Raw genomic sequence first — 19902 nt, forward strand, 5'->3', positions numbered from 1 at the left:
TCCAGCATGTCTTTAAACTTGAACAAGAAGAATATATGAAGGAAGATATCCCATGGACTTTAATAGACTTTTATGACAACCAGCCTGTCATTGACCTTATTGAAGCTAAAATGGGAATTTTAGAACTTCTGGATGAAGAATGCTTGGTAATTTAATATTTACTCATTAAAAAAACAACCCAAAACAACTGTATAGATTTTACAAGTGGAGTTTGTTTGTAATCCATATTTTTCCCTTTTCAATGGGAAGTAGAGCATTTTCTTCAGAAGAGGAATATTAATGTTTGCCCTCTATTTGTCAATCTTGACTGTAAATTACTTATTCTATTTTCTCTTATAGTATTAAGAACCTAAAGCTGGATCTCAGAACTTAGCTGGAAGTAAGGCAGCAGCAGGAGCTCATCCCTGTGGGGCAGTGCAGGACTGGAGCAGGCTGGGCAGGAGTGCAGTGGGATCCTCATCCTTCCTCACCTCCTGCACTGGAGGCAAAGCAGCAGTCTGCTGTGGGTAGTCTTGCTCCAAGCAGGAATTTGGACTGCTCACTCCCCAGGGGGCTCTTCCACCAATATTTTTTAAATTTAGTTAGTCCACAAATCACTACTTTTGATACAAAACCTTGTGGATTAATACAACCTTCTTTCCAAAAATGATTTGCTGCTGGTGGGTCTGGAGAGACAAGAACTGGTTATCAGGCTTGTAATTCACTGGAGGGGATTTATGCAGAGTGTTTATTGACAGTCAGCAGCTCTGCTGCTCCAACAGCCCAGTTTGTTAAAGAGATTGCCCTTCTTATTCTTACAGTTGCCTCATGGAAAAGATGAAAACTGGCTTCAAAAGCTTTATAATAATTTTGTCAATAAAAATGCACTCTTTGAAAAGCCAAGGATGTCAAACACTTCTTTCATCATTCAACACTTTGCTGATAAGGTAGAGTGTCAATAACCCAGTATTGTTCCTGGTGTCTCTAGCAGTTGCTCATTCAGAAAAAAAAACGAATGTAGGAAATAGGAAATATTAACCACACCTATTTGGAACTTCTATAAAATTGATCTCCAATACATAGTGCCATTTGTTTATTGGTAATACTGCCTATAACATGCCATTTAAATGTAAGAAGTCCTTAAGATAATGAATTTAGGAGTATTAAAAAAAATAATCAAGATAAAGCAGAAAAATAACAAAATTTATAAATGGAACAGTTATAGTTGTAGTGCATACACATTTTAGTCTTAGTTATTTACATTTCAGATGTAGTTTTCCTTTTAGTGCCTTGATTTGAAATCATAGAATAATGAAGAAAGGAGAAAAGAAGTTCCTAATGAAGGCAGAAGGATTTGGATTCTGGCAATTTGTCCTGCTTCTAAGTTTGCAGGATGCATGTATGTAATCCTGAGATAATGGAATTGGGAAAAGCAGAGTTTCAGCCATCGTGTTTGAGATTAATAAAGAGCTCTTGGCTACCACAGCTGGAAGAGTAAAAATTATTGTTTTGCCAACTGTTTGTTTATGTGTTGCTGAAAAGTTAATGATTTCACCTGTTTGCACAGGTAGAATATAAATGTGAAGGATTTCTGGAAAAAAACAGAGATACAGTACACGAAGTATTGATTGAAATCTTGAAAGAGAGCAAGGTTTGTGACAAACAGTTGTGATTAATCTTCTGAATACCTGATTTTACTGAAGTTAATTCAGATCTGATTTTTAAATGTTTTTTCTGATATACAGATTTTTAATAGGTTGATTAAACTAATTTTGTCTTGATTTTTATTAATATTATAAAAGTGTGGGGTTTTACCATCAAATAATATACAAGATGAAAAAACCTCCAGGAAGTGGAAGTGTTCCACTCCCTTCATATGTGTGCATTTACTTTGCTAGTTATGTTGGAGTTTTCTTTTAATATCTCTCTACAAGAGCATTTTGTAATCCTTGTAACTGAAAAACTTTATTTTTCCTCCTGTAGTCATTACATGCAGCTTTGATAGGTGGTTTATCATTAACAACTGCCTTTGTTTATTCTTCAAAAGAGATTAAGAGAATGCCAGGGCAAGGAAAACATTAGGTGTCTTGTGTGTGCCTGCCACTTCCCACCTGCTTGTCCCTTTGAAGTCTATAGCCTTGAGACTTAAGGATTACTCTTAAGCTAACTTCATCTGACCTGAAAATATATTCTTAATTTAAATTGCATATTGTGAAAACACAGCCTTAAGTGCTCTTATTTTTAGCTCTGCTCTGTATTTATGTCTGTATTTGCTTATATTGAAATAGCTTTTGCAGGCTGCTTTCACAGATGTTGAGTTCTGTGTGTGAAATGTGTGAGTGCTGCATAATAGACTCAGAATCATTGCAACTCTTTTTTCAGTTGTTGTTTGTTTGATGCCCAGTTCAAAATCCTGCAATATCTGGACTAAGTATTAAGGGGTTTGCATTTTATGTTATAGTAAATGTAATTTTAATTAAAATGATGCTGCAGTTACACGGTGTTTAACTCTGGTTCTTTCACCACACTTTTAGTTTCATCTGTGTGCAAATTTTTTTCAAGACAGTCCAGTGTCCATCTCACCTTTCAGTTCAACTATAAACATCAAATCTGCCAGACCTGTTCTGAAATCACCCAACAAACAGCTCCGGACCACTGTGGGCAGTAAGGTACCCCACAAACCTGCTATTCTCTGGTGTTTGTACTTGCTGAGAAATGCTGGACACTCTGGCACTGGCTTCTGTCCCTCTTCATGGGGGACTGTCCAGCTTTCAGGACAGCAGGAGCCACAGAGCAGTGCTCCAGGTCTGGGTATAAGAGGTGTGTTTATTTTGTATATGGGAGGCTGTTTGGTACTGCCACAATCTTAAATTTCCTGCATTTAAGATCTAAACCCTATTTCCCAGTGTGCAGCTAAAACCTATCAAATAACTAAAAGACCAAGATTTGACTTTTTACTGAAATGTTTCATTAGCAAAACTCTTATGTCTGGTATTTTCCAGTTCAGGAGTTCTTTGTCTTTGCTTATGGTGACACTCAATGCAACCACTCCTCATTATGTGAGATGCATAAAGCCAAATGATGAGAAATTGCCTTTTGAGTAAGTATGTTAGCTGTGCTCAGCTGTGGTTTTCTGTATCACTGTAGTGGTGTGTCAGCAAGCTAAACTCTTACTGTGGAGGAACTTCCCATACAGAACATCATTTTCCTTACCAGATAGCTGAATTTGAAAAAAATATTGTCTTCCTACAAAAATTGAATGTTGAAGTGTCATTATTGTTACCTTAAAAATCCTTTAACCTAATAATTTTTAAGTTAGTTACTAGTGCTTTTGTATTTGTCAGACTAACCTGTGAGCAGGAGTTAACTTTGATGCAACTGTTGGTCTCTTTTTGGGCAGACCTGTGGAAGCACTCTGGTGTCAGCTATACAACTTCCAGCTGGCAGGCAGTGCAATGACAAATGAAATTAAAGCCTTTATCATATATGAGTAGAAGAGAAGAGGCCAGCTTTGATTCTAAATTCAATCTTTTAAGTATGTTAGCTCATTTTCTTGTAGCCAGACAAAATCTTTCCATGCAAAACACGTTACTGATGATATTATATCACTATCACTGCAGTGAGCTCCCATGATTCTGCAGTGAGGGCAGAAATAGCTTGGATAATGTAAAAATATGTCAGAATTAGACTAGAAGAGTGCACCAAGAGCTTCTGGAAGAACACTGTAGTCATCTGCCAGCCACAGAGGTCTCTTGGCTAGTACTGAATTGACACTGGTGGTGTGCTCTGTGAGCATATCAGCTCTGGTCCAGTGCAGGAAAGAGACTTTCCATGCTTTGTGTTTGTAATTTTGAACCCAGGTATTAATGAGCAAGTCCAGATTTATTCATAATGAATGAGATAAAAAACACCTGGAGAGTTTCTTCTTAATGGGCTGTTGAGGGTTTATTGTTGGGGTTTATTTCTGTGTATGTTTGTGTTGAGAGTGGAACTGTTCTTTACCACTTGCTGCTATGAACTGTCACAGTTAATACTGAAAGGAAATAGGAATTTTAGTGAGATAAATACAGTCTTCCTTTAGTTTTGAGAAAAAAACAGAAAACCCAGATTTCTCAATATATTTTTCTTTTTAATATGTGGTATGGAGTAAGACACTATATAAGAAGCAGGGAGCTTTGTGTCCTATGAGCAGAAATACAAATCCAGTTGGTAGAATGGTTCTAATTATTACAGCATGCCAAACCCAGCAGAAATGCAAAGTATAACACAGCTTTTTCTTTTTAGGTTTGATTCCAAGAGAGTTGCTCAGCAGCTGCGAGCATGTGGTGTTTTGGAAACCATTCGGATTAGTGCACAGAGCTACCCATCCAGGTAGGGATAGCAGTGAGCCTTCCTGTGCCAAAAAACACCTACTTGTCTGTTAATGAAATTAATATGTTAACTTCTAATTTTCCAGGTGGACTTATATTGAGTTTTTCAGCCGTTACAGCATTCTTATGACACAGCAGGAACTCTCCATGAATGACAAGAAACAGATTTGCAAGATTGTTTTGCAGAGGCTGATCCAGGTTGGTTTGTCTGCACCAACCAATAGATGTATTACAGCATCTGTTAGTAAAAAAAGGTCTCTTTTGCCAAGGGTAGTATCTCTCCTCAGGCAGGAAAGCTATTTACATTATTGCTGTTTTTCCTGGTTCTCTGTGCGTACACAGGCTTGTGGGTCAGTAACCTTGTGCTGTGACAGTCATGATGTGGCCACAGACAGAGAATTTAACCACTCTGTGCTTGATATTGTCACTTGCAAAATGGAAGGGATCCTGTATTTATAAACCAGTAAAGAGTAAATGGTATACATTTGTCAAGTATTGCAAGCACAAGAGGGGTTTTGATGGTGGAATGCAGCTTCTTGAAGAGCTGTTCAAGAATTTGCTATTTTGCATGTTGCTTCTGTTTGTTAGGTGGGCCTGTGGTGGTGAGGCTGGTCCTGGTCAAGCCAGCATGCCAGGTCTGAGCTCAGATTCAGGGATGTGTGACACCAAACACAGGCACACTTGCTGAGTAGCTCTGGCACAGGTCAAGGGGGAGAGCTGGAACTTAGAAGCAGCCTCACCCCGAGTTTTTGCTCACACAGCTCACTGGTTCCAGGCTAGAAACGTGCATCAAAAGGTGCTGCTGAGCCCATGGAACCAGACCTGTAGGAGGAGGTGAAGAGGTTGCTTTTAAGGCCTTGATGATAAGTCCAGAGCCTCTCTTTAATTTTAGATCATGAGTGTACAACTTTTGATGTTGTTCTCTGTGTCTTTCCTGCTAAGTGGGTTTTCCCCCCTACACACTCCTATCTACATAGCAGGCAGAGAGGATATTTTTACTTAGGAAGATGGTGTCTTGAAGCAGAGCTTGCCTGAAGTGACAATGTATAAAAGGAAGAGAATACCTGGTCTACAAAAATAAGCTAAAAACTTAACGTACCTACTGTTTTCTCTTTTCAGGATCATAACCAATATCAGTTTGGGAGAACAAAGATTTTTTTCAGGGCGGGACAGGTGGCCTACTTGGAGAAGCTGCGCTCAGACAAGCTGCGGCAGGCGTGCACCCTGCTCCAGCGGTGCGTGCGGGGCTGGCTGCAGCGCAGGCGGTTCCTGGCCCTGCGCCGCGCGGCGCTCACCGTGCAGCAGTACTTCCGCGGGCAGCGCACCGTCAGGTACCCCTGCCTGCCCCCGGGGAGCTGCCTCCGCGCCTGGCTGGAGGCACACAGCAGGTCCAGCTAGTGCCCCAAGTGTGCTTTTTATCAAAGAGCAGTTCGGGTTTTATCGCCGGCCCAGGGCTGTGTGCAAATCACGAACGGGACGGGACTGCTGGGAACGTGCCTTGAGCTGCTTTGTTTTCCAGCATCACTCTCTTACATGGTTATGACAGTGGGAAGATGCCAGCAGCTCACATCCCAGGCAGCAGACTAAGAACTTAATGTTACAACTTACTTCAAAAGTTTTTTGACCAATCACCCAAAACAAAAGCATATTGACAGTAGTTCTTTCCAACCACTATAAGCACACGTACCTTCAGTTAAAACAATGCTTGCTTATTTCAAATGCAATACCTGCTTGTAAGCCTTAAAACACAATGCACAGAGCTCCATTATTAAGCTTAGAACTTCCTAATATCTCACTAGATATACTTTTCTGCAGCTTAGGGAGTTATTCTAGACCAGTGTTAATATACACACCATTGTTCTATTTGTCCTTACTTTTCTACTTCTTACATAATTTTTCTACTGACAAATCTTATGGCAACTGCTTAGCTCTGATCACAGTTCTGCTGTCTCTGAGGCCTGCCTTTTGCAGCTTTCCCAAAACCCTCTGATTTTAAGGATTCCCACAATTGTATTTCCATTTCTTCTTGATTGTAATTATGAAATTGAACTTGGTCAAGCTGTTCAGCTGATATGAGAAAAGTACCCAACAGGTTTCCAGTGTTGTCTGCCTGTGAGCTCAGTCCTTAGCTGATCATAAATGGCCCAGTTGGGCTTTCTGCTGAGCTTTGGAGCCAGAGAAGAAATCAGGGATGTACAGATTAGTGTGAACAAATTGTTGCAAAGAAAGTGCACCAGGCATTCACAAAGCAGAATGAAAGATGGCTCTGTGTAGGCTGGGAGGTTTTCATAAAGAGACCATCAGAACAAATGCTTGTGGACACATTTAAATGTTGTGGATAACTCCCTCTCCTTCACTTTGGTTGAAGAACAAGCTCTGTTTTTGATAATGGATGCTCAGTTTTGATATCTTCTCTTTTGTGTGTGTGTGTGTGTGTGTGTGTGTGTGTGTTTGTAATTTGACCGACCAAGGCAATGAGCAGGAGAAATCCAATGTGACCTAAGTAAATTTTATTGTCTTTTGAATTAAGGCAAGCTATAACTGCAAGAAATCTGAAGGAAACATGGGCAGCTATAATCATTCAGAAATACTGCCGGGGTTACCTGGTCCGTAGGCTTTGCCAGCTCATCCATGTGGCTGCTGTAACAATACAAGCTTACACAAGAGGATTTCTGGCAAGAAAGAAGTATCGCAAGGTACAGCCTATCAAACATCTTATTTCAGAAACTGGAAACAACTCGTGCTCTGTAAAAAAGATTAACACAATGGCAGTTTTTCCTAATACTTTACCTTTTGCATGTCTGGTTCTTGTATCTCCTACTCTGGTTTCTTGTTTTTTACCAAGATCTCTGTCTGGTTTATGCTGGATGCAGACCATTTACTGTGATTACTGTAGGGGCTCAAATGTGCCTGTAGTCTGGATATTTCAATATTTTGACATTTCCCTGAGCTGCATTGTCCTCAGCAGTGTGTGTAGACTCACAGACTGGTATAATTGCTGTGGATTGAGCTAATTACAGAGGGATGCTAATCCCTTGTTTTAAAGATGCGTGAGGAGCAGAAGGCTGTGGTCCTCCAGAAATACGCCCGTGCATGGCTGGCCAGGCGCAGGTTCCAGAACATTCGGCGCTTCGTGTTGAATATCCAGCTCTCATACAGAGTTCAGCAGCTGCAGAAAAGGATAGAAGAACAGGTGAGGGGAAGCAGTCAGCTTCTGCTTTGTACTAAGTTTTTTATCCCATCTGCTCTAGTCAAAGATACTGAGTTGAGAGGACAGGAAAATATGTAAGGGTTGTGGTCCTTTATAATAAACTACTTGGCTTTCTATACCCAGGGTAGAAAGAATCATCTAGGGTTTCCTAGTATTTTTGGGTTAATTATGCAAATCAGAAGAGTCTGCAATTACCTTTTTGGTTTTTTTACTGTTTTTTAAGTCCATGCAGTCTCTGGATGGGGTTGTTAGTGTTAGGATGTAGAATGTGTGAGATGTTCCTCTGGTACAACGTATTTTGTAACTTTGGGGAATTCAACATTATGTTTATTTTGCAGCTTATTTTTGAGAGCCATTCCAGCCAAATTGTCTTTAAGATGGTAGTTTTAATCTAGTTGATGGAAACACTCCTGGGTTGAAATAATCATGACTGATATGGGATGGAGAGCAGAAGTAGGTCTTTAAAATTCTATGGAAGAGTTTCAGTGCATTTTTCTGTTTCTTTTTATCCTGTCCTGCTCATTGCAGAGTAAAGAAAATCATGGCTTGCTGGAACGATTGACCAGTCTGGCTTCAGCTCATGTGAATGACGTGGATACAATTCAGAAACTTGAATCAGAACTTGAAAAATTAACTGCTCAAAAGAAAACATATGAAGAGAAAGGGAAAAAATATAAAGAGGACAGTGAGCAGGTAAATTATAATTGCCATCTGTGTGCTTTTATTCTCAAATAATGTCTTCAGATTTATCAAATGCATGATTTGAGAGTTTCTAAGTAACTATACTTTTTTGGGGAGAGGCAGCAGGGAAGGAAGAGACTCCATTTATGCTTCTTAAAATGTAAGATTTTCTGTGACCTATTTCTTCCTCCTTTGTAATTTGTATATTTTGCTTACTTTTTGCCTGTACAGAAAATCTTAAAACTTGAGAATCAGAATAAAGAATTACAAGAACAGAAGGAGACCTTAGAAATAAAACTCCAAGAAAAAACTGAGGAAATGAAAGGTACAATAACTAAAGGGAGTTTCAAAGGAGTTATAGTGGGGTAAAGTCAGTTTTTCAGCAAAAGTAAATTACTTTTGTTCTAATAAAAGCAATATAAATGCTGAAATTGTAGTAAATTGAAAGTTGATCCTTCCCTTGCTTAGAATGCGTAGCACAAGTGTGCAAATTCTTTTTATTTAATAGTTAAATTAAATTTGTTCTTTCAGTAGCAGAAGCTCTCCTCCTGTTATGTGTCCTTTTTCATACACATGTATTCCTTCAAATTGTAGCTTCATCCTTGCTTCCTTTAATACACTACTTTTAGAAATTTAATTTCAAAGGACACAGGCAGCCCATGAGATCAAGTATACTTTAGATGAATAATTGCACAATTTGGTGCTTCAGAATCTTTTTGTTTCTATAGCATTACTTAGTAAATGTACTGTGATAATTTTTGGCACTTGAGAGAGTAATTTCAGCCTCAGAATATGTTAAGGATTACTTATTAAAACAAAACTTCTCATCGTGGTCATGCTTTTTTAATAAATGGACACAGTTGCATGAAGGTCTTTGAAATATTAAAATATTTTTTGACAGAGAAAATGGATGACCTCACACAGCAACTCTTCAATGATGTACAAAAAGAAGAAAACCAGCGAATGTATGTAATCTGATTTTCATTTCTTTAAAACAGCATTCATTTTTTCTCTTTCCCTACATTTCTTTCTCCTTCTGTGAATGTATTATGCTGGCATCTCTTATGAGTCTGTCCATGTTCTTGAGTACTAGTGCTTCTACTGAAGTATTTCATGCAGAGTTTAGGAAAAGCTCATTCTTGTTTGTGGGTGAGTCATGTGCAGGAAATCAGACTGTTCTTGCTGTTGCAATTTCTTGTCTTTTCTTGTGTCTCTGAGAATTGAAAGGCAACTCTGATGGTAATGGTTTCTTTGGAGATGTCCTCAGAATTTGGTCAGGAGTGGAAGAGCAGCTGATGGCCACACCAGTCAGAACTCCTGAGAAGTGAATAGGAAAGGACAGAATGGAAGGATTCAGTGTGAGGGAAAGGCAGTATTTGTAAAGGACATTCAGTTAAAAATACAAAGGAAAAACCTTTTTTCTTTCCTTAGTTATTTAATTTGCAATAAAAATCCTGTTATTAATCAACAAATGGCTGTTGCTTTCAGCATGCTTTTCTTGGATCAAGTGTTTATTTCCCAAAAACTTTTCCAGTCCAAGACAGAGAACCTTCAGTACCAGAGAAGTGCTGTTCTCTGAAGTGTGAAGAGAGCAATCAGTCACTGCTCCTGAGGGCTGGAAGCTCTGTGGTGCTCCAGCTCAGTCTGATTTCAGCTGCCAATACCTTCAGATTATATTAAGAGGATTTCTTTTCCTAGTTTTTTCTGGTTTGCTCATTACCTGTGTGATGCTGGAAGCCAATTCAGCAGAAATATACTGGAAACTGTAAGAAGCTGTAAAGGAAAATTAAATATACTAAAACTGTAAGAAAATATAGGGATGTTCTCCTCCCATTATCATCCATTATGTGGGTGGGTTCTGAGGATGTAGGATGGCATTTAAAAGTAATTATGGTTCATTTAAGTGTTCTTCAAGGAAGCATGTCCTTCAAATTAAAACTAAAACAAAGCCCACTTTTTCACTTACGAATGTAGATGAATAAAATTACCTTTTCATTGTATTCTTTAGGATACTTGAGAAAAATTTCCAAAACCAGAAGCAGGACTATGAAAAGGAGATTGAATTGCTCAAGGGAGAAATTAAGATTCTGAAAGAAGAAAAAACTCAGCTACAGCAACAAATTCAGCAAGAAATTATCATTCAGGATGGCTTGAAAATTGAAGTAGGACAGCTTACAAAACAAGCACAGGTAAAGCATGACTCATTTCATTTTGGAGTCTTTGCTAGAGAAAGCAAGTGGAGAATGTGCATGTTTTGTTTATAGATTATCTTCACTAATTTTTTTATTTCCAGTCCATTTTTAGAAGAAGCTTTGGTCAATAAGCTGTATTTGGTACATCACTATATTGCATTATTTTCCTGTAGTAGGCAATGCAAGTTGCTGCTCTCAGTAATAAGTGCATGTTTTCAAGTATGATGTGCTTTAATATTTATAAATTTGAATATATAGATCTGTTTTCCTTCCATTTTCCTGAGAAAGTATTTGTTTCTCAGGGGATTTTTCGTACATGTAGTTTATAAACTGAACCTTAAATTAGTGAAAAGTCATATTTTTGTTCTCTGATTCATTTCCATGGCACAAACATCTTTTTTTCAGTACCTCACGCTACTTTTCTGTTCTGATGCCTGAGAACCAGGTGCTTTAAACACAATGCATTTTAAGCTTTTCACCATATTAACTTGTTCTTAATTATAATCATGATTTAACTGATACTCAACCCTTCTCATTCACTCCTTGTCTCAGTATATGATTTCTGTTTGATTCAGAAAATACCTGAGTTGCAAAAGGAAATTGAACTTCTTCAGACACAGAAATTGGATGTTGAAAAGCAGGCCCACTCACAGAAGAGAGAATTGAGGGGTAAGCCTCATACCAGGCAGTGCAGAGAATTCCTAAGTGCAGTTGAGCCAGGCCAGTTTAAATTGATCTCTTCAATGTCAGCTATGACAGAACTCCAGTTCTCCTTCCCATCCCACGGTGGTTTAATTCCATCCATCCATGTATATACAGTGTACAAAGTGGTCACTGAACACTGAGATCTGGGGTACCCCTTTGAGGAAACTCTTGATTTCAGACATTTTTCCTTTGTGTTTGGAAATAAATACTAATGATTTAAACTTCACCTAAAATCTAAACTTCACTTAGAGTTTAACAAGTGACCCAAAATTGTGTAAACGATGTTATCTAGTTTTCATTCATCCTGTCCTTTGTCCTAGGTCCAATAATTTCAAATATGCTTAAATAACTTGCTGGTTTGGGTTCTCTTTGGAAAAATACACTTAACAAGCACTTCTGTTTTGAACTTTATTTAATGATAGTAATGTCAAAGAGCAAACCTGCATTTGCAGCATTTAATGTAGTAACCTAGCCCAAGATGATAAATCATCTGTAAAACTCTAGGAGTTGCCCAGATTCTGCCCAGGAAGATGTAACCTTGCACTGAGAGTTCAGAGAAAAGGCAGTATTGGTGGTACATCAACCTAATGGTCCTACATGTCCCAAAGTAGAACTGAGTCCTTCATGGTATTCCTCTGGTAAATCAGATCTATTTACTGAGTACCAGGGAAGAACCTTGTTAGATTTAGGAAGAGGATGGTTTGATCTTTATAATGAAACATGCAGAGAAAATAATGAATTTTATAAACTTTGTGGGTTTTTTTTCCAGAAAAGATGTCAGAAGTTACAAAGCAGCTTCTTGAAAGTTATGATTTTGAAGATGTAAGAAGCAGGTAATTTTGTTCTGAGGCATCTTCTAAAAAGCTTAAGGAATGCATTATGGTCATCTGCACTCTAATGGTTCTGCCTTGCATTCTAGACTCTCTACAGAGGATCTGGAACACTTAAATGAGGATGGAGAACTGTGGTTTGCATATGAGGGCTTGAAAAAAGCCACAAGGTTAGTTCAGTTCTTCAGTGTTTCCATAACTCCAAGCTGTGACCTAGAAGATAAATCAATAGATCAGTGGGTAACAAATTTTACAGTGCAATACTGAACTTCTGTTAAGGAAATGAACATACACTACATTATATGATGAGCTGAGCAGTTTAAAATCAGTTGAATAAACTTCTACCAAGCCAGTGAGATAAGTGTAGATGTGTCAGTCAGGAAAATGTGTTTCCTCTGAGATATCATGCATAACTTTCAACTCCTTTAATTCACAGGTGATGTAATGGAATATCTCTGTGTTAATCACAGTACTTTGTTTTCATTTTGTATTAAATTTGACCCATTTAATCAAGGTCATTCTGCATCTGCCATGTTCTTTCTCCTTTTTGTTTTAACAGAGTATTGGAAAGCCATTTCCAGTCTCAGAAAGAAATATATGAGAAGGAGATTGAAGGTTTGAACTTTAAAGTTGAACATCTTAGTCAAGATATTAATCATCTACAGAAATTATTCCGAGAGGAAAATGACATCAACGATGGCATTAGGCTGGAAGTTAGCAGGCTAACTTCAGAAAATCTGGTAAGGTGCAGGTGCAGAAGTAAAGCCCAGATGTCTTTGTGGCTCTCCAAATATTGTGGGCATGTCTTTGAAACCTCAAGGCTCAAACAAATGGGGCCATGTAAGGTGGCACATCCCTGAGGCTCCTTCCTGCCTGCTGGGGTGGTGTGTAAGGAGACAGCCAAATTTACTGTCTGGGTGTCCAGCCTGCTGGGGCAGCCTCACCGAGACTTTCTGCCTTTTCATTTGCATGAACCTGATTTGAGATTTTTCTCAGAAGCCTCCTCAGAGTTCTGAGGCTCTCCCCACCAGAGGGCAGCTACACATTCCAAAACCAGCTACAGGCACGGCTGCAGAGCCTGACACCTGGTGCTGTGCAAAACTGTCTGACACAAGGAACTATGTTGTTCCAGGAGATAGCACATGCCATATTATTTTTCTGAAAAATAATCAAAGAAATATTTTCAAAACCGAGTTACAAAAATGAAAATAAAAGGAAAAGTTACTTATGATATTATTTTTGTAACTGTTTTCTGGAATTTTGAGGGGGTTTTTTCACTGTTAATTGAACTAGGGAAATTAAAGCCATAGTGTAATTTCCTTTAAACTAGAACAAAACAATGGTAGTAGTGGGAAAGTCCAACAATTTGATTAGTTCAGTATTTAGATTTTAGATTGGCCAGCAAGTCAATCTAAAGAAAAGTCAAACAAGTCAGGCAAGCAGGCAGCAGAACCTCCCCAGAGCTTCCCGCTGGTTTGGACTATTGGCAGTTCAGGGTCTTGGGGTGACTTAGGAACTACTGCAGGGATTTGAAAAGAAGGAATGTGCTGAGATACACAAATCTCCTTTTTCTCTAAAAGGTAATCCCAGATCTTAAGCAGCAAGTTGCTGAACTTGAAAATCAAAAATTAGATCTTGAAAACCGTCTTCAAGAGCAGACCATAAAGTTGAAAGGTAATGGTCCCACTATGGTCCCCAGTCTTTCAGTTGTTTGAGGTGAACTTGATTAATTCCCTGGAACCAAACTTCTAAAAGCTGAATTAATATTCCATCATGACTTCATTGCCTTATTACTTACTTTCTTATTAGTAAAATGGAAGAAATGCAATGAAAAATGTGTGTTCTATCTCTTCTGAAAAAATAAGATACATGCAAATATGTGCTTTTTTGAGGTCATTCAGTTCTGGGGTTTGGAGGTTTCCAAATGTATTCCATAGGGCTCTGCTAAGAATATGTGAAATGGAGTATGTCCTTTGGGAACAGTAAAAAGGAAAGATAATTTGGAACTTAAAGCATACTCTATGAGGTAGACTTAAGAGAATGCTGCAAAACTCAGAGTGGGAGACAGAGGGAAAAGTCCTTCTCAATTTAGGAAAGCATACTTTGCTGAGGATTTGGAGTGTCTGTAACTGCAGTGTCTTCCTAGGCAACTGATTTAAAATTTATGAGTAGTTTTACTGCCAACTGCAAGAAGTTAGCAGTATCAAAATTCTTCATTCCATATAATTTTCTTTGTGGTATGGAGTAGTCCCATATTTCTCTGATACATTATCTGGCAGGTCATTCGATTTCATTAGATGAAACAAAATTATGAGTGTATGAGTGTATGAAAGATTTACTGAATACTAGTACTGAGCAGTAAATACCTTTGATTTTGTTGTTTCTGTTTTGTTTTGGGTTTTGCTGCCATTTCTTATTGAAAAAAATGGAAGAGATGTCAAATCGGCTGCACTATGAGCTGGAACGGGACAGGACACAAAGACGGTAATTTTTTAATAATTTTTTGTTTTTAATAAGCAATGTAGTCACTATATAGTAACAGAGTCACTTAAACTCTTAAATGACATTCCACTTAAGATTTGCCTTAGAGTGTTTTGTACAGTTAATAACTAATGGATAAGTATGATCTGACTGTGCTTTTACAAAAGATTAAGAGACAAGACTTCTTACCTGTTTTTAGAACTACTGAGGCCCAGAATGAAGTAGACATAAAAGAAAAAGAGAGTCTGAAGGACACAATCCAAGGAATTGAGGGGCTGAGCAATGGTTTGATGCAAGATGAAGTCCAGGGTGAACTACAAAGCAAGATAAAGCAAGTGACAACTCGACTTGCTGTGGAAAACATGGTGAGGAAATGAAATTGTCATTAAGAAACTGTACCTGAAATGCAGGATAAAAAGAATGAAATTATGGTTTTTTGGTATTGATAGGATGTTTCCTCAATTTGGGGAGAAAAAAGATATGAGGGTGTTTCTTCCAGCAAATATAAGTAAAAGCACATCATAATATTAATTGTGGCAATAACATGAAGCAGTAAAAAGCATTTTTTGATTGTGTTTACTCTGAACTCACTGACTTTGATTATTACAGGATCTTGAAGAAAAGCTAGACATGAAAGACAGAATAATAAAAAAATTAGAAGATCAGATCAAAACTCTGACCAAGACTATTGAAAAATGTAAGATATTATTATGTGATTTATTTTGTTTAATGGCTTTGAATGCTAAGTGTTTGTTTGGAGAAAAAATATATTTTTAAGCAGGTGGAGTTTGGGATGGAGTTAGAAATTCAATACCTCAGAAAAATGTGCCAGGGGAATCATCAACACAAATTACATAGAAGTCCTTTCCTGGTTGGTTTGTTTTTTCCCCAGCTACATCATAGGCACACAGGGGACCTGGTCTAGATGATAAAGATGCAGGCACAGGGATAAGGTCCTGCCAACAGCAGTTTATGCCCACCTTCACACAAATTCTCTGAGGCAACAGGGTTAGTTCTGCATCTGACAAGGAGCCCCTCCCATGAGCCTTCAAATGGCAGATGATTCCTGATGTGAAGTTGGTCTGTGCAAAGCTCTTACAGACAAATTAATTCTTCACTACAGGATGCTATCAAAAACATTGCAAAGTTTTCTAATGTAGAGTTGTAACTTTGCTGGTTTTCTTTTTTCTTCTTACTGCAAGTAATCCCACTGAATCCAGTGAAGCTATTCATGAATAATATAAATGTTACTTAACTCATAATGCTTGGAGCCATAAGATAAGAACATTAGTGTGGGCTTTCTTTATTACAGAGAAAACTGCTTTTCTCCAGTAGTTTGTTCTAAGATGACTATTAGCTTAACCCTTAACCTGGAAGTAACAGTGCTTTTGTGTTTGACAGCTGAAGCCCATGTGCCCACTGTGCCCAAAGAGTACATTGGAATGATGGAGTACAAAAAAGAGGATGAAGAAAGGATCATTCAGAATCTGATCCTCGGTATTTTAGTAAAACTTGATATTTTATAAGTCATCAACAATACTCAGAACACTGTCATAAAAACTATATGGCACCATATTTCACTTTCATTCAAAGCTGTCTTTTCCCTGTTCTCTTACCACCAGTACAATTTGTACTGCTCTCTTTCCAGGACCAGATATTTCAAGTACAGAAGTGCTTTATCTGTGTAAAAATGATTCCTCTGACTCTACATAATGCTGACTCTGTTATCTTTCTTACTATTTATCCACCTCTAAAGCTATAAATCCCAAGAACACACCAGGGACTTCAATTTACTTTCTTCCTGGTCATCTGCTAAGTCTGTAAGTCACTGTGCTTATATCCATGTGTGATGGTTGCTCTCCTGTCTGTCCTTGCCATATCTTCCCTTCACTGAAAGGAACTGTACTTCATGTTTCTCTTGCAGAAGGATTTTGTCCTTCATGTGAGCTACTTTACAGTATCAGTCTAGCTGCCAAACCAGTTTTTCTCATTAGCTTACAATTAATAGTGAATTTGACAAATTTTCCATGTACATTTGTACCATTATTAAAGTAACAACTCATGCCTTTTCTTCTCACTTTTGAATGTTAATGTTTTTGTGAACAAAGGTGTGGCCTAAGCAATGCTGGAATTTGGTGGGGCATCCAATGGGTATTTAAATGTAATTTGCTTTTTGAAGTTGTGCTGCCTGGCATAGCCCATGCTGGACCTTAGAATTTGCTACAATACTCTCCTACCCCCCAGGAAAATATAATTAATACTCATGTGAGCAATACTGTTACAGAAGTTGTCAGAAACAAGAGCTTGACCAATAAATCAGTTATCAAGTGACTGGTCACTGCAGAAAGGAACAGCATGGCATTTGTCTTTTTTGGAATGATACACTGAAAATTGGATTTTTCCATAATAAACCAGATGACTCTCCTCCATGCAGATTTGAAGCCACGTGGAGTTGTAGTTAATATGATACCTGGCCTTCCAGCTCACATCCTGTTCATGTGTGTGAGGTATGCAGATTACCTGAACGATGCTGACATGCTGAAGTCTTTCATGAATGTAACCATTGATGGCATCAAGCAGGTTGTTAAGGTAGGAGCTGCGTTTCATTGTCCTGTACTGTGCTTTTTGGTTTTGAACCAAAGGTTTACCAGATGCATGCGTGGTACCTGGGAAATGCCAACACTTCCATTTGCTGGTGTTCCTAGAAAGGAATGATAATATTAGTGACACTTTTTGAGGTTTGTAGTAGCATCCCTGTAAAGTCCCCAGGTAAGGTTCTGCTGTGCTGAACACAGAATCCACAGAATGCATTAACATAAATTATTTTTATCTGAAGATGTTGTTGACAAAATCATTTAAAGCACTTTACATTTTACAATGAGTAGCTAATTAGGTGAAGTGCACCTGTACTTTCAGCCCTGTCAAAGTCAGAGGGACAGAAATGAAGGCTGGTATGTCTGGCAGCAAGCTGGCAGTGGGCTCTGAGGAGGTTTTTGCACTGCTTGGCTGCTGGTGTAATTCAACATGTCATCTGTACTGCAGCACTAGAACCCAAACGATTAAAAACAAATTGCCAGCCAGTGTACAAAATTAAATTATAAACAAAAATTGCTGTGCTGTATGCATAACAAATTCAGCTGTGTGAATGGATTTATAACAGAGTGAAACACCAGACACAGGGAGGTAGCACAGGCAGGAATGGACTGTGGTTTGTGCAGTTGGACATGTTGTACAGAGAATGCCTATAAGTTTGTACAGAAACAAATTTATAGCACAGTTTATCCATAGAGAAGCTTGTGTTTACTCAGCTAATAAAAAAAAAGGAGATAGATAGTTACAACTGTGTTTTTATGTAGTGCAGTTTCATTTGTGAATGCAGGTGTTGTTCACACTTCTTTGCAGGAAGCCCTCCAGCACACTACATATCCACAGGAATTGTAAAACTGTTTGTTCAGGCTTATTATTTAGCCTGTCTATTAAGAATACTTAAGCAGTATTTACCAATCAAAAGAGAGATCTTTGTTATGTGTTAGCCTGAAAACAGAGCAGGATTTGTTCACCACCTTTCAGATGCTCTGTGCTCCTTCTGCTATAGATGGGCTCTGTTCTACCAATGCTGTAATGGTATTAAGTTTAATTATTGAATTAACTTTGTCAGACAATACCATAGTAAGACTGCTTTACTTACCATTTTCAGGAACATTCAGAAGACTTTGAGATGTTGTCCTTTTGGCTTTCCAACACATATTATTTTCTGAACTGTTTGAAGCAGTACAGCGGGGAAGAGGTAGGATTGATTTAATAAAATAATTTCATTACTTTTGACAGATTTTAATTGAAATTTAAAATAGCATTAATTAATAACTATTCACCAGCTCACCAGTGTTCCCTACAGGTATTTATATATTCACATTGCTCTGCAGTGGTGTTATGTGTTTATACAAATAATGAGACAGTATAGAATTAATGGATCAAGGGAAATGAAGGAAACATCAAAGTGCTAAAGTAGGTTAAAGTCATGACATGGAAACTGCTACTTAATTTGAGTCTTTCCACATGAGTTTAATTTGAGCTGGACTTCAGATATCCCCATGTATATATATAAAACAGCTTTGCTAGTTTATATTTAGGGCCATTCAAATATTTACTTCTACCAAAATAGAAGAAAACCGCTGGAAAGAAGCAAAACAATAAACTTTCCAGGATTTTCCCTTATTTCACTTGCTTGTTTAAGCTAAATCTCATCCTGAGATTCAAGTTTCTTTTCATTCTTTTCAGTTGGAAACTCTGACTGTATTTTTAAGAGGTTTTACAGACTTGGGTGTCCTGAGCTGGCGTTGGAGTCGCTCCCTCTCGTGGCCACAGCAGGGTCACACAGAACCCAAACCCGTTAAACTTCATTACCAATACTCTAACTGGGGCTGCAGCAGTAGGGAAAGCTCTAAATCCAGAATTTGCTTTTAATCTGCTTTCTAATGAATATTAAACAGGTTAGGATTCGGAGTAGACTTTTGAAGTCAGAACTTCGCTAATGAAAATCTAAAATTAATGTTTTTGTTTGCCATCATAGTTGAAACAGCTATGTTTTTGGCTTATTTTTATGGTGTTGGTTTTTTTTTTTTTTTTTTGGTGGGGGAGGTGGGGGGAGTTAGGGAGAGGAGGGAGTTAGAACAGGGAGGGTTTGCTTTTTGTTTAAGAGATCGAGGAGTTGCTCCAAAGTTCATTGACATCTATGCGTGTCTTTCCTTTGGCTTTACGAGCACAGCAAACGTCAGCCTAAACTGGAAAATTAAGTACAGGAAGCACCCATTGAAATTAGCTTTGACTCATTCTGTGTTCAGCCAGAGATGGAATGAGTAACTCCAACACATTGCAGTAACAATTTATAATTACCACATTATGTGATTTCTAATTATATTTACAACTCACTTGTAGGAATTCATGAAGCAAAATACTCCACGTCAGAATAAGAACTGTTTGAAGCATTTTGATCTCTCAGAATACAGACAAATTCTCAGTGATTTGGCAATTCAGATATATCACCAATTCATTATTGTAATGGAGAACAACATTCAGCACATGATTGGTAAGACAACAGCAATCCCAGAGTACCTAAATGTAGCTTGTGAAGTATATGAAGAAAGCTCATACCGGGAGGCAGAGGGTGGGACAGATTCCTTTCTCCTGATATTTATACTTAGGTGTTCCTGCATGTGTGTTTCTACACATACAAATGTCACTGAATCATATATTCCCAGACTTTTTCCTCAAAATTATCCTAGTCAAGGATAATGCTGTGAATCTGAGCAACATCATACAAAAATAAAAGGCTTTTTTAAAATTGTGTGCTCTGGAAGCCTTTGTATCTTATTTTTCTTGTATCAATTAACTTCTAAAACATCCTGAAAGAAGTTTTGTTCAATAATTAATGCAACCAAAAGGAGCCTCGGGAA

The 19902-nt window shown here is 38.0% G+C and overlaps 1 protein-coding gene across 1 annotated transcript in view; it reads left to right on the plus strand.

The window, feature by feature from the left end:
• MYO5C (myosin VC) overlaps positions 1–19902 on the plus strand; it is a 34019-nt gene that overhangs the window by 9849 nt on the left and 4268 nt on the right. The window contains exons 12-37 of the mRNA XM_059858326.1: positions 6–146; positions 801–926; positions 1547–1630; positions 2514–2648; positions 2982–3079; positions 4264–4350; positions 4436–4547; positions 5469–5680; positions 6880–7045; positions 7396–7542; positions 8089–8253; positions 8473–8566; positions 9143–9206; positions 10250–10430; positions 11009–11102; positions 11908–11971; positions 12058–12138; positions 12528–12708; positions 13549–13642; positions 14401–14452; positions 14649–14814; positions 15059–15146; positions 15851–15946; positions 16884–17038; positions 18147–18236; positions 19385–19535. Of these exons, the coding sequence (XP_059714309.1) occupies positions 6–146; positions 801–926; positions 1547–1630; positions 2514–2648; positions 2982–3079; positions 4264–4350; positions 4436–4547; positions 5469–5680; positions 6880–7045; positions 7396–7542; positions 8089–8253; positions 8473–8566; positions 9143–9206; positions 10250–10430; positions 11009–11102; positions 11908–11971; positions 12058–12138; positions 12528–12708; positions 13549–13642; positions 14401–14452; positions 14649–14814; positions 15059–15146; positions 15851–15946; positions 16884–17038; positions 18147–18236; positions 19385–19535 (3124 nt within the window). The remainder of the gene's footprint in view (positions 1–5; positions 147–800; positions 927–1546; positions 1631–2513; positions 2649–2981; positions 3080–4263; positions 4351–4435; positions 4548–5468; positions 5681–6879; positions 7046–7395; positions 7543–8088; positions 8254–8472; positions 8567–9142; positions 9207–10249; positions 10431–11008; positions 11103–11907; positions 11972–12057; positions 12139–12527; positions 12709–13548; positions 13643–14400; positions 14453–14648; positions 14815–15058; positions 15147–15850; positions 15947–16883; positions 17039–18146; positions 18237–19384; positions 19536–19902) is intronic.

The sequence above is a fragment of the Haemorhous mexicanus genome, chromosome 13 (genome assembly GCF_027477595.1).
Source record: "Haemorhous mexicanus isolate bHaeMex1 chromosome 13, bHaeMex1.pri, whole genome shotgun sequence".
Taxonomy (NCBI): domain Eukaryota; kingdom Metazoa; phylum Chordata; class Aves; order Passeriformes; family Fringillidae; genus Haemorhous; species Haemorhous mexicanus.